General features: G+C 42.5%; 1 protein-coding gene and 1 long non-coding RNA gene across 5 annotated transcripts in view; one reads left to right on the top strand and one right to left on the bottom strand.

Annotated features, from left to right (window-relative positions):
- Nucleotides 1-13113, bottom strand: part of recql5 (RecQ helicase-like 5) — a 58108-nt gene that overhangs the window by 1561 nt on the left and 43434 nt on the right. For 3 of the 4 annotated variants that reach the window (XM_078401250.1, XM_078401251.1, XM_078401252.1), the window contains 7 exons: nucleotides 10335-10393; nucleotides 9138-9214; nucleotides 7360-7453; nucleotides 5462-5602; nucleotides 1677-2224; nucleotides 1281-1377; nucleotides 958-1191 (listed from right to left, as the gene is read on the bottom strand). In XM_078401250.1, the coding sequence (XP_078257376.1) occupies nucleotides 958-1191; nucleotides 1281-1377; nucleotides 1677-2224; nucleotides 5462-5602; nucleotides 7360-7453; nucleotides 9138-9214; nucleotides 10335-10393 (1250 nt within the window). Of the gene's footprint in view, nucleotides 1-685; nucleotides 797-957; nucleotides 1192-1280; nucleotides 1378-1676; nucleotides 2225-5461; nucleotides 5603-7359; nucleotides 7454-9137; nucleotides 9215-10334; nucleotides 10394-13113 lie in introns of all 4 variants that reach the window. The other variant, XR_013547398.1, reaches the window with a different exon arrangement.
- LOC144594556 (uncharacterized) overlaps nucleotides 1-13113 on the top strand; it is a 41688-nt gene that overhangs the window by 3232 nt on the left and 25343 nt on the right. The gene's annotated exons all lie outside the window — the stretch shown is intronic.

The following is a 13113-nucleotide window of genomic DNA, read 5'->3' as shown; positions in this document are numbered from 1 at the left end:
CTCCTTTATATCGGCATACACCAGGGGCAACCACATGCCCTGTCCACCAAATCCTGCTAGATCTCTCGGTTGCTGGCCATTTTAATTCCCCTTCCAATTCCCAAACTGACCTTTCTGTCTTTGGCCCCCATTGCCAGAGCAAGACAACACACAAACTGGAAGAAAAGCATCTCACATTTTGCTTGGGAAGCTTACAACTGACAAACACTTTAATTCTGTCTGGCAAAGCATGCTGGAGCTTCCAGTTGCTAACTATTTTAATTCCCCTTCCCATACTGATATTTCTGTCCTTGGCTCCTCCACTGCCAGAGATCACACACAAACTGGAAGAAAAGCATCTCATATTCCGCTTGGATAGCTTACAACCCAACAGTTTGAAGATTGAATTCTCTAATTTCAATAGTACCTATCCCATTCTTTTTCTCCATCCCAGTGTACACATGCTCCTTTCCCCTCCTTTGTGTACCTTTTGCCCATACCCAAATCCCAGATTCCACTTTTATCTCCCCTCATTACCCTACTTGTCCCCTTCCACTTGTATCCCTCCCTCTGGCTCTACATTTCCCTCCTCTTCTTTCCTTATCTAGCACCCTTTTTTGTCTTCTTTTCTTCTCTAACATTTGTCACTTATTCCACCCATCTGCCAGTCACCTTTCCCCCTCACCGTTATCCACCTATCACTTACCAGGCTTTGATCCACCCCCACTTCTCTTATCTAGCTTTCTCCCCCCCCCATCAGTCCGAAGAGGGGTCTTGACCTGAAACAGCAACTGTCCATTCCCTTGATAAATAGTGCCTGAAACATCAGCTGGTATGAAAAATTAATTTACTAAATCACCAATTACTTATACAATGTACTGAAAAGTGGAAATAAAAATCTTATCTCTATGAGCAACGCCAGTTGCAAATTAAGAACACGAGGTCAGGATGTCCTAGATTGAATGCAGCTTAATTTACCTTAGAAGCAAACTTTCCCTCTTTGTAATAAGGGGTTAGGTACTTGACAACAATATCTGCAGTCTGTTTCAGTTGCCCTCCTTTCGATGCAGCTGGAAGCACTTTAGTACTGTCCTGATGCAAGGGGTCAAAGGTAACCTTCTTCTTGATCTTAATGCCCTGAAGATCAGGAGGACATAAAATGGAGGAATTGATGCTCGTTCGCTGTCGCTTTGGATCGATTATTCCAGATTCCTAAAAAAAAACTCAACATATAAATTCGGGGCTTATCACTACAAATCACCTTGAGAACAAGATGGCACCTCACCATTTTGGCACCTCACCTCATCTGTTAATTGTCTTTTCTCACGAGTGGAATGAGTGCCCTGCCACAATCGGCTGCTCACATCAGGAGCTTTTCCCAGGCTTCCGATACTGTCGCTTGATCAAACAATTCATAACCAAAGACAAAAAAAAAGATATAACATTACAGAAAGAAATAGATTGACCCATTAAGTGCCTGCTAGTTTGCAGGAAATTAATCCCATTCCCCCGCTTTCCATTTTTCTGTACTCCTGTAATATTTGCCCTGTACTCCTGTAAAGTGTAGAGGTTTAAGATCATTCAACTTGTCTGTCATCTTTTCTGAATTGCTTGCCAACTGAGTTTCTTTCAGTTGCACAGATCTGCTTGAAAGGCTTAGCATGGGAAACAAACTAGGGAATAAATTATTAATCTACCTGGTCTTTTCCTCCACAGGATGATTGGGTTGCAAATATTTATCCGATGTTTCCACATGTCTGGTCTTAGTCACTATATTTGGATCTGGGAATGATTCCAGTTTTTCAGAAAAGGCCACAGTGGAAGAGAGCTTTTTCCTGCTGTCCATCTCTTGCACATCCTTGACTACAGAGCTATAATCATCACTGAGACTTGTGGGTGTATTCATGGCTACTCCTTGAGATTTGTTTTGCTGAAAAAATTTAGTAATATTCTGAGAGTCCTTCTTGGCACTTTCTGCACGCAATTGTCTTTTGGTAGATTTTTTCTTGTTGGGGCTGGCAAGAAGAGGTGAGGATTGATTTGTCTTCCCATTGCTGTCGACAGAAGGATTTGTGCAATCCTGAGGATTTTTCAGTGTGCTGTTTGAGTGGTAGATCGGATCATCCAAGTTTGTGTAATTCTTTTGCTCACTCTCCACTGGCACAGAGTTCTTCAGCAGATCTCTTGCGGTTTGGAATGGACTGGACGAAATCGTAACTCCTACTTCAACACGCTTTGACTTAAACTGCAAAACACAAAAACATCTAGTTTTTTTTTACAATGATTACAAGGTCAGTGATACTCACAATAGAGAAGTTGAGGTCATCATCCATAGCAATAACTAGGAATAGCTTGCAGTCAGCAGCCAATGACAGGTCGGTAATACTATGCAGAGGGTTAGATATAACTATAGAGGGCAGTGGCTTAGGTCACTGAAAGTATGCAAAAGGTCATCAACAGAATAGAGGGGGTAGTGGCTTAAATTACTGACAGAATAGAGGACAGTGGCTTAGGTCACTGATGATTACAGGAGGACAGTGGCTTAGGGCACTGATGATTACAAAAGGCAGTGGTCACTGAGGCTTAGGGCACTGAGAATACAGAGGTCAGTGGCATAAGTTACTGACAGAATAGTGGACAGTGGTCACGGACAGAATACAGAAGACTGGCTTAGGTCACTGGCAAAATACAGAGGACAGGGGCTTAGTTTACTGACAGAATATACTGGGTCATTGCTGAGGTCACTGACAGAATATACAGGGCAGTTGCTTAGGTCAGTGAAAGTATACAGAGAGCAGTGGTTTGAATCGCTGAAAGTATATATGGGGTAGTGACCTTGATCACAGGCAATGCAGTAGATAGTGACATAGTGTCAATGATAAGCTTGAAGTCAGACACACAATATAACAGCTATTGGCTTGACATTATTGACATGACTCCAGTCTCCATCTGGTCTCTGACATTCACGGTACAGTTGTTTGGTCAGTGACGCAGCAATATTGCGGTCAATAGCTTGAGATCAACGAGTCACCGTGTAGGAAGCAGAGGCTTTAGATCAATGACAAAATCAGTGACAATAACCTGTTGTCAGTGACATTCACAATATAGCAGGGTGTTGGTTGGAGTCAATTACATGGTATCGTGGGGAGTACAATGCAATGGACAGGGAGGGGTTTGGAAGTCAGTGACACTAGCACAAAAACAAAAGTTCCTTGAAATCCAATTTACTGTTTAGTCCTGATGGTGGCAACAGGTGTAGATGGAAGATGAGGTGTTGTTCCTGAGGATTCCTTCATGGACCTCATTGGAATAATGCAGGAAGCCTCAAGCAGCTAAGTTAGTGTGGGAATAGTATTAAGCATTAAAGTATCCTGGAAGCTCGGAATCATTCAATCTATGTTTGGTTTCTCATATTGTTAGCACCGAATGCAATACATAAGATGGAAATGCAAATGAACATTGCCTCACTTGAACTAACTTTTGTGCTCCTAGAAGGATGGAAGGGACAAGGTCAAAGAGGTGTTGCACTCCCACAGTTGCATGGGAAAGTGAGAAGGGAGTGGTTGGTAGAGATGGATGAGCATTCTGAAGGCTGTAATGTGCTCAGATACACGATGACATGCTGTTCCTTGTTAAGGCCTTAACAATATTGAATTCATCAAGTTTGAGAATCTCATTTTGTGTTATAACTGACTAGGTCCATTGTAGTTTATACCCCTGCAATATTAATTGGGGTTTTTTGTGCCTTCACTGACCCTGTCCGATTTGCTGGATATTTACTATAATTCTGACCTGCATTTTATAGTTTTTACGTTTCTTAGTTTCTTCTCTCTTGAACTGCCCTGATCAACAAAATGGCATCAAGGCAATCCTGGCACAACCTACTCAAGATATTTTTTCTCACTGTTTATTCCTCCCCTATCCTCTGCAACTTTCCTCCTGCAGGAAACTTGCATCCATGTTGATATTTTCACCTGCAAATAAATATAAAGTAAGTATGCAGAGAGCAGTGGCTTGAATCGCTGAAAGTGTATATGGGGTCGTGACCTTGATCACAGGCAATGCAGTAGATAGTGACATAGTGTCAATGAAAAACTTGAAGTCAGACACACAATATAATAGCTATTGGCTTGACATTATTGACATGACTCCAGTCTCCATCTGGTCTCTGACATTAGGGAGAGATTGGAAGGAAAGACAAAAGGTGTTTAAGTCTAAAGAAGGGTCCTGACCCTGAAATGTCACCTATCCATGTTCTCCAGGTATACTGCCTGACCCGCTGAGTTGCTCCAGCACTTTGTCTTTTTTTGTAAACGCATAACTGCACTCCCATGTTTTCTAGAGATTGCAAGGGTTGAGCTTCTTTTCCCCAAGCAAAGAAGGCTTGATTGTAACCTGATAGAAGTACACAAGACTATAAGAGCCATAGATAAGGTATAATAAAAAATGAGGGCATACTGTATATTTAAGATAAAGGGTAGGAGTTTTAAAGGAGATCTGAAAATTAGCTTTTTACACAGAGAGTGGTTGATATTAGAATACCCTGACAGAGTTGGTAGTGGAATAAGATACAATTATTAGATTTAAGGGACGTGTAGACACACTCAAATAGGCAAGACATAGAAGAAAATGGTCCAAATGCATTGGGCCCATTTCTATGCTGTAGCCTTTTATCTACTGAGAAATCATTGTGAAGTTATTTTTCATTTTTCTTGCTTGTATTTTTTTTGTGCCCTCTACTACCCGTATCTTTTTAATAACACCTCTAAACTTCTATGTTTTCTTCCAAATTAAGCTCTCGATGTGCTGTCCTCATGCTGACACATGTCCTCTGTTGTCTTACTTTACCCTCAATTCACTTATCATTGCAGCGGGTTTCAGGTAAGCAGTCCAATCCTTTTCCTTTGAGAGAATATTTACCTAAAACATTTTGAATGCCCTTCATAAATACCCTTTGTTTTCTCAAATATCTTCAGTCAAGTAAAAGTGGCCTTATCCCAATTTAAAATTGATTTTATTTTTGTAATTTTATAATAACTATGTCACCATCTTGCAAATTGTTTGAGCAAACTGTCTCCAAATCTAGCCACCTATCTATCTGCCACCAGGCAGCAAACAATGATCATGTTGTATGTTTCATCTTAAGATCTGACAAGAATTGGGAATGATAGGGATAGAGCTACACTTTTTAAAATAGGTATATGAATCAGACATGTCATAGCATATTTTAATACTGTAAAGGACAAAGGCCACAATACAGACAAAATCAGCAAATAATTATTGCATAATAGTAAAAGGAGTAAAGTATGATTAAAGGTCACAGGTTTGAAGTTGTGCAAGAAAACAAATTGGAATGGGAAATGTAGTTGTAGAAGGCAGAAATGCGTTGTTACATCTTAAATCCCACACATCAGAGATTCATTGGAGGAGACAGAGGGCATTAATGTACACAGTAAAACATTCACCACCACAATGTACTCACAGAATAGAGCTGTGATGCAGAAATGAATGCTTCATTGTTTTTTTCGTTATCTGCTGTTGCCGCAGTTGATGCTCTATTGTCCATTTCTGTCAGTTTTGGATACAGCTCTCCATTTTGGGTCGACTTTTTAATTTCCGCAACCTGGCAAGAATGCAAAGATAGGAATTGTTCATCCCCTTGAATCTTTCCATCATTCAAACATTAATCTTGACCTCAATTCCCTTTGCTCCATTATGCTTTATTCAGTCAACTCACATTGATTGACCAGAGACTTGGAAAATCAGTGGGACTTTTAGGGGAAATTTGTGTGGAGAATTGTTTTCTTAATTTCACTCCAAGATGCATCTAATTTTAAAACACTCGCCCCTTGCACTAGATTCCTAGCATGGCAAATCTAAGTTATTTAATCCATTTGTCATTTTAAAACATCTCAATTGGGAGATCATGTTGCAGTGAATAAGATGTTGGAGAGGCCACATTTGGAGTATTGTGTTCAGTTATGAGCACCACGTTATAGGAAAGATGTTGTTAAGGTAGAAACGATGCAGAGAAGATTTGAGAGAATGTTGCCAGGACTCGAGGGCCTGAGCTATAGGGAGAGGTTGAGCAGGCTAGGACCCTATTCCTTGGAGCACAGGAGAATGAGGGGTGATCTTCTAGAAGTGTACAAAATCATGAGAGAAATAGATCGGGTAGACGCAGAGTCTCTTGCCTAGAATAGGGGAATGAAGAACCAGAGGATATAGGGTTGAGGCGAGGGGGGAAAGATTTAATAGGTACCCGAGGGGTAAAATTTGGTGGGTGTATGGAAAGAGCCAGGACAGAAAGATCTGTATAGGAGGGAGAATTAAAGTGTTTAGCAATCGGTACACAAAATGCTGGAGTAACTCAACTACACAAAACTCCCGCTCCCACACTGACCTTTCTGTCCTGGGCCTCCTCCACTGTCAGAGTGAGGCCCAATGCAAATTGGAAGAACAGCACCTCATATTTTGCTTGGGCAGCTTACAACCCAGCAGGTTGAATATTGACTTCTCTAACTTCAAGTAGCCCTTGCTTTGCTTTCCCTCTCACCATCCCTCCCCCATCCTAATTCTCCGACTAGTTTGACTGTCCTGATTAAATTTTACTGATTGTAGGCTTCGTTGTCAACTTCCCCATAGCTAACAATTGATCAGCTTTGATCTCTCGTTTTCATAACTTTAATAACCGTCCACAACTCTATGTCTCCCTCTCCCCTGACTGTCAGTCTGAAGAAGGGTCTCGACCCAAAACATCACCCATTCCTTCTATCCAGAGATGCTGCCTGTCCTGTTGAGTTACTCCGGGATTTTGTGTCTATCTTCAGTGTAAACTAGCTTCTGCAGTTCCTTCCTACACAGTAAGCGAAGGGAGTTGGAAGAGAATTTTGGAGATACCTTGAACATCTAATTTGAGGCCGATTTAAACCAGAGACTGATGTCTGAGCAAGAGTCTGTAGTTGTTTCTGGAAGTTGAGAATTGGCAGCATTTGCTCTTTAAAGTAAAAAGACTGAACCGTTGTCATGGAAAACGGACACGGAGAACAAAAATGATCACAGGGAGATGCTGATGGAAATGGGGAGAATGAGCATCCAAGCTTTAACATTGAGCAGGTCAATGTTAACGGCGAGAGGTAAATGGAACTCAAGACACACACAGTAAAATAAAAACCATGACCCTAAACATCAAAACCTGGATATTTTGCTTTCAGAGTGGGCTAAATTTCACCACAGTAATGCTTGGATCACAGTAAAACATTAATGCATTAAGAAAGTGCTAAATATACACAATAACTGCAATTAATTGACATTCCTAATAAATATACTTAAAAGGCCATGACATAAAATGCATCCAAAGGGCTTTTTCTTTTTACTCACCTTTCTGAGCACCAATGCCTTATATAAATTTGCCATCTTAGTTGCTTTGAAAGCTTCATGTTCCATCTCTATGGCACATGAGTGAGGGTCGGCACTAATATTGAGAGAGGAGACGGGGGTATTAGCACACATTGTGATATTTTGGTATAAATTTGTGTTGGTACAGATATGAGAGAGAGGGATAGGTGAACAGGAAAGCACAACAAAAGGCATGAATATAGCATTTAAATAATTTGAGAGTGAAGGATGAGTTAGGAACAATGTTATGCACGGTGTCCTTTCTTTGCCCCCACCATGGTGATCATGTTTTCGCCCTCTTAGCCCTAGAATTTCCATTCAATATCTCTCCACCTCTATCTTCTTCAAAATCCCTTGCAAAATCAACCTGATTTACTGGGTTTTAACCACCGATCCTAATATCCTTCCTTTGGGTAGTTTTAATTTTTCTTTTTTTCTTCTGTAAAGCACTCTGGGATGTTTTACTCAGTCATGCAAATTGAAATGCCCCTTTGATGCTTACATCCATGCTGACCATTTTGTCCATCTGCACTGGTCTTATTTGACCACTTTACGACCATATCCTTCAAAGCCTTGTCTATTAAGGTGTTGTAGTGGGTCTGGACGCGGCAGGAATCAGGCAAGACGCCAGGTAAGAATTAACAATAACTTTAATGCAGCATCAGAACATCCACTCTCTTCAGTCTCCCGCACGAGTCAACTCTAGCCCCTTCAGGCAAACCCCGTAGCACCAGACCCCTCTACAGCCCTGTCCACTGAGTACCGAGGGGGATGACCCAGGGCCTAATCCCCCCTGTCCACTCAGTGCCGAGGGGAATGACCCAGGGAGTGGCCTAACCCCCGGGCACCGCCACAGTGTCTCATCACCTTCGTGATTCTATGCGATTCCATCACTTCTGGCAGTATGTTCTAATATCAAGCACGCTCCGTATAAAAACTCAACTCTCAGATCCCCTTTAAAACATCTACCATTCACCTTAAATCTATGCCCTCATTTATGATGCCTCTACCAAGGGAAAAAGGCGGACATCTATCCTATCCATGACTTTTATAATATTACGTACTTCTACTAGATCATATCTCCTTTGCCAAGGGAAAATAAGCCCAACCTATCCAATCGCTTCCTAAAAACAGTAGCACAGCTGATGTCTTACAGCTGCAGAGACCCAGGTTCAGTTCGGACCTTGGGTAATGTCTGGGTGGAGTCTGTACGTTCTCCCTGTGATTGCGTTAGTTTTCACCCACATCCCAATGATATTTTCAGGTTGTAGGTTAACTGGCTTCAGTAATGCCCTGTGTGTTTCGGGAGTGGATGAGAAAGTGATGTAACAGAACTGAATTTAGTTCAGGCGGAACAGGCTCTTTGGCCCACTGAGTCCACACCGACCAACAATCACACAAACACTAGTTCCATCCCACACACTAGGGAGTATTTACAGAAGCCAATTAACCCACAAACCTGCACGTGTTTGGAATGTTGGAGGTAACCAGAGCACCTGGAGAAAAACCCTCAGTCACAGGGAGAACGTTCAAACTCTGTACAGACAGCACTCGTAGTCAGGATCGAACCCGGGTCTCTGGCATTGTAAGGCGACTCCTCTACTGCTGCACCACCGTGCCGTCCTTAATGTGAACGAGTGATCAACGGGCCAAAGGTTCTGCTTCCATCTTGTACTTTTCAATGAAAAAAAATCTCCTTTACATTTGTTTTGAGTGAAAATTATCTACAGGGATGCATAGTTTCTGCACACTTTACCTACCACTCTGCTTTTGTGTCTTCCTGCCTTTTATTCATAATCAGTGCTTCCTCCAGAATGTGTAGACAATGTTCTCGTGCCTGATGCAACAGGTTAATGACCGATGCCGCAAAAATAGAAAGGCAATACAATTAGTGAAAGAAAATTGCCATTCAGCTTCATCAACATTACATAATTGTTGCAGCACGAAAGGTGTTTATTTAGTCCACCATTTTTCAAGCTAGCATCAGGTAGGGACAACCCATAATCCAACTTCCCTGCTTTATTCCGATAGTCCTGAAAAATATTATTTTCAAAAGGTTCCCAAATATACAATTACATTAGAAATATTGATATTGGATGTTTCCACTATTCCCACAGGTATTGAATTTCAGACCATAAATATTCACTCCATAAAATGTTTTCCTCTCATCCCTCTTGCGTTTATGCTCCAAACTTATATCTATTGCCCTATTTTCCAGGAACCATCTGCCAATGGGAACAGTTCTTCCTACCTTATTAAAACCTATCAACCTTTGCTCCAAGGAGAACAATCCCATCAATTTCAATTTAAGCTTGTAGCTGAAATCCCTCATGGACATGCATGCTACAACTAGGATTAATAGTAGACCATTCAGTCCCTCATGCTAATCCATGGCTGATCTGGCATTCCTCAGGTCCACTTTCCCCACAATCCTAGATTCCCTTACTGACTGGAAATGAATCTCAGGCTTAAAGAAATCCACAGAATTCTCCTTCATGGTGCTCTCTGACAAGCAGTTCCAAAGACATAACCATCAGAGAAACATCACAGTGGCACAGCGGTAGTGTTCCTGCCTTACAATGCCAGCCCCGGGTTCGATCCTGACTAGAGGTGCTGTCTGTACATAGTTTGCATGTTCTCCCTGTGACCACATGGGTTTTCTCCCGGTGCTCAGTTTACCTTCCACATTCCTAAGATGTACAGGTTTGTAGGTTAATGGGCCTCTGTAAAATTCCACCTAATGTGTCGGATGCGAAATTAGTGTACCGTATTTTCTCCCAGCTGCAGTTTCTTTTGTCCTTATCAGAAATGGTTAAGGGAAAACTAGCACCTGAAAACTCTCAATAAAAAGCTTTTGACACAGAACTAAAGGTCCATCCTGTAACACTCATTGTTCGCATACTGTATTTTTACATTTATTCCCTTTGGATACAAATTATTGCAGTTCTAGTCCTCACCTTGATAGAGAGCTTTGGTATTTTCTGATTAGCTGCATCACGGAGGGGACAGTCGGGGTCTAAACAGAAAATCAATACAGATAGCACAGTGAGTTCTTGGCATCACAAGTTTATAAATGGAGACTACACTAAGCCATTATGCTACGCATTTGTCTCCTACTAGTCTCTGTCTCCCACTCTTCAATTATCTTGACATTTAAGCACTCTTTGACCATTTCCAAACTGAAACTATTGAGAACATTTTATTGCTTTCAAGAATACTAGTCATGTAAATCAAGCCTAGACAAAGAAATATGCAAATGAATTTTAAACTTCTTCATAGATTGTAGATAATTTGAAGTTGGGTAATGAATAAACTATATACATCCTAACCTGCTTACAGACATAGCTAATGGCACAAAGATACATAGGAAAGTAAGCTGCAAAGATAAAAGGAGCTGCAAGGAGATAATTGATAGGCTGAGTGAGTGGACAGAGATCTGGAACAGAAAATAAAAGTGGAAAAATGAGAAATAGTTTATTTTGACAGAAAAAATACAAACATATGTTATCTGGACAGTAAGAGATTGCAGAACTCAGAGATGCACAGGGATCCTGGATGTCTTAGCCGTCATCCCCCGAGGTTGAGGATGATGGTCTACGTTCCATTCCGTTGATTTTATGAACTCTCAGGTGGCTTATGAGTCCAAAGTTGAGCGATTGAATCAAGTATTCACCGTTTCCATGCCGGTTCTTGACTAGGAGCTTCCAGCCATCACGTCGCCTGCTCCCGTTGCCCTTCCCTGATCGCCAAAAGTCTTGAGTGAAGTTTTGTGCTGCTCACAGAACGAAGACGCCTGTGCGTGTGTTTGTTTAACGTGTGCTTGATGTTGCACTCGAAGAAGCACACGGTCCTTCACAAATCAATCAACTAATTCCAATGGCAAGGGAACCAAGACGATCGGAGCTGATAAATCTGTTGCAGCCTTCATCCGCTTTCACAGCCGTTGAGTTCAAGATAACTTCATCTGCCTGGTCCGCCGTTGAGGTCTTGTAGGTTGGATCGTTCTTAGTCTGGACCCTCATCCTCGACCTTACCGCCATGGATGGCCCTACCAGAAGCTAGTGCTTCCGACGGTATTGCTCTCGGAATCATGGGGGCACGCAAGCCTCTACACCACAACAAGGTGAACGATCTTAGGAGGATCTTAGTACATGGTATGCTAAAGGCCAATAAGCAGGCGCAACAAATTGAAAAGCTTTCTAATTATTATTATTTGGCGAATAAGATATAGACAATTTTGCTTCACTTAAGGAGGGCACTGGTGACATCATACCAGAAGTTCTGTGTAGTTTTGGTCTCTTTATTCAAGGATGAATGATAACATTTGGAAATAGTTCGGAGGGTTACCGGAGTTGGGTGTGGAATGACTGGATTGTTCTATGAAGAAAGGTTGGACATTCCAGGCTTTTATTCACGTTTTGAACAGTGAGAGGGTACTAGAATGTAACATTTATAATCCAGAGGTGCCTTGACCTGGGGATGGAGTGTTTCCTCTTGTGGCATTCTTCTGTCTGTAATGGTTAGATGGACTACACCCAGGACCGTTTTTACAGCATTATGGGCCCCCGGGCAAAGCAGTGTACTGGGGCCCCTACCGTTACTCTCCCCCACACCCCTTTCCCTACCAGCCCCCCCCCCTGTCGTGCCGGCGAAAAGCACTTACCGAAAAGCACTTAGCGATGGACTCAGGGTGCTACATTGTTGCGAAAAGCACTTACAGATCGCTGTGAGAAGCACTTAGGGACCGAAAATGTTGCGAAAAAAGCACTTATTGAACCTACATTTTTAAAGTAGTATTTATTTATTGCAAGTCACTTAACATACACAGATCAGCATGGGGCTCCTATGCTCGTGGGGCCCCGGGCAAGTGCCCATCAGGCCCATGCGTTCAGACGGCCCTGACTACACCCCAAGGTTCTGAAGGAGGTAGCTGTTGAGACTTAAGGCATTAGTCGTGATCTTTCAAGAATCATTAGAGTTTGGAATAGTTCCAGACGACTGGAAAATTGCAAATGTAACTCCACTGTTTAAGAAGGGAGCGAGGTAAAATAAAGGAAATTATAGGCCTGTCAGTCTGACTTCTGTGGTTGGTAAAATTTTAGTCTACTAGAACAGGGTGGACCCGTTGGGCCCAAAGCTCTCCTGCATTGGTCTAGCACCTTCCCCACCACTCCCCATCCCCCCCCCACTCAATCCCCCCCTTTATCCCTGCCACTCACTCCATCCCCCCTCAACCCGGGCATCATTCAGACATCCCACATCCCCCTCCCCTGCAAGAGATTAATATATATACAATATAACATTTTATATTCTTATACTATTATATTTTAAGTATTATTATATTATATCAATATTATTTTTATTATTACCCTGGAGGTGTGTGTGTGTGTGTGTGTGCTGGGGTTGTAGTCCATTGATGGTCCGGCATGCTGGGGCCGGGTGGGAGTCTGGACTACATCTCCCGGTGGGCAGCGCGGCTGCTGAAAGCACGCACAAGTTAGCGGAATGGGAGGAGAAGGAGAGTGGCCGCGATTGTTGTTGAAGTTGTCGACGACGCCCTCGGTTGAAGCGGGCGCTGTAGGAGAAGTGGGAGGAGGAGGAGAAGAAGCTGCCCGCTGGGAGGTTGTAGTCCAGTGATGGCCTGGGGCGTTGGGGCCGGGTGGTAGCGGGGACTCAACAATGCCGTCGGTTGATGCGGGCGCTGGAGGAGACGGAGGGGAACTCGGGCGGGTCCCG

Source organism: Rhinoraja longicauda, chromosome 6, assembly GCF_053455715.1.
Source record: "Rhinoraja longicauda isolate Sanriku21f chromosome 6, sRhiLon1.1, whole genome shotgun sequence".
Lineage (NCBI taxonomy): Eukaryota > Metazoa > Chordata > Chondrichthyes > Rajiformes > Arhynchobatidae > Rhinoraja > Rhinoraja longicauda.
Note: the sequence above shows the minus strand (reverse complement) of the source record. Positions and strands in the feature narration are given on the sequence as shown.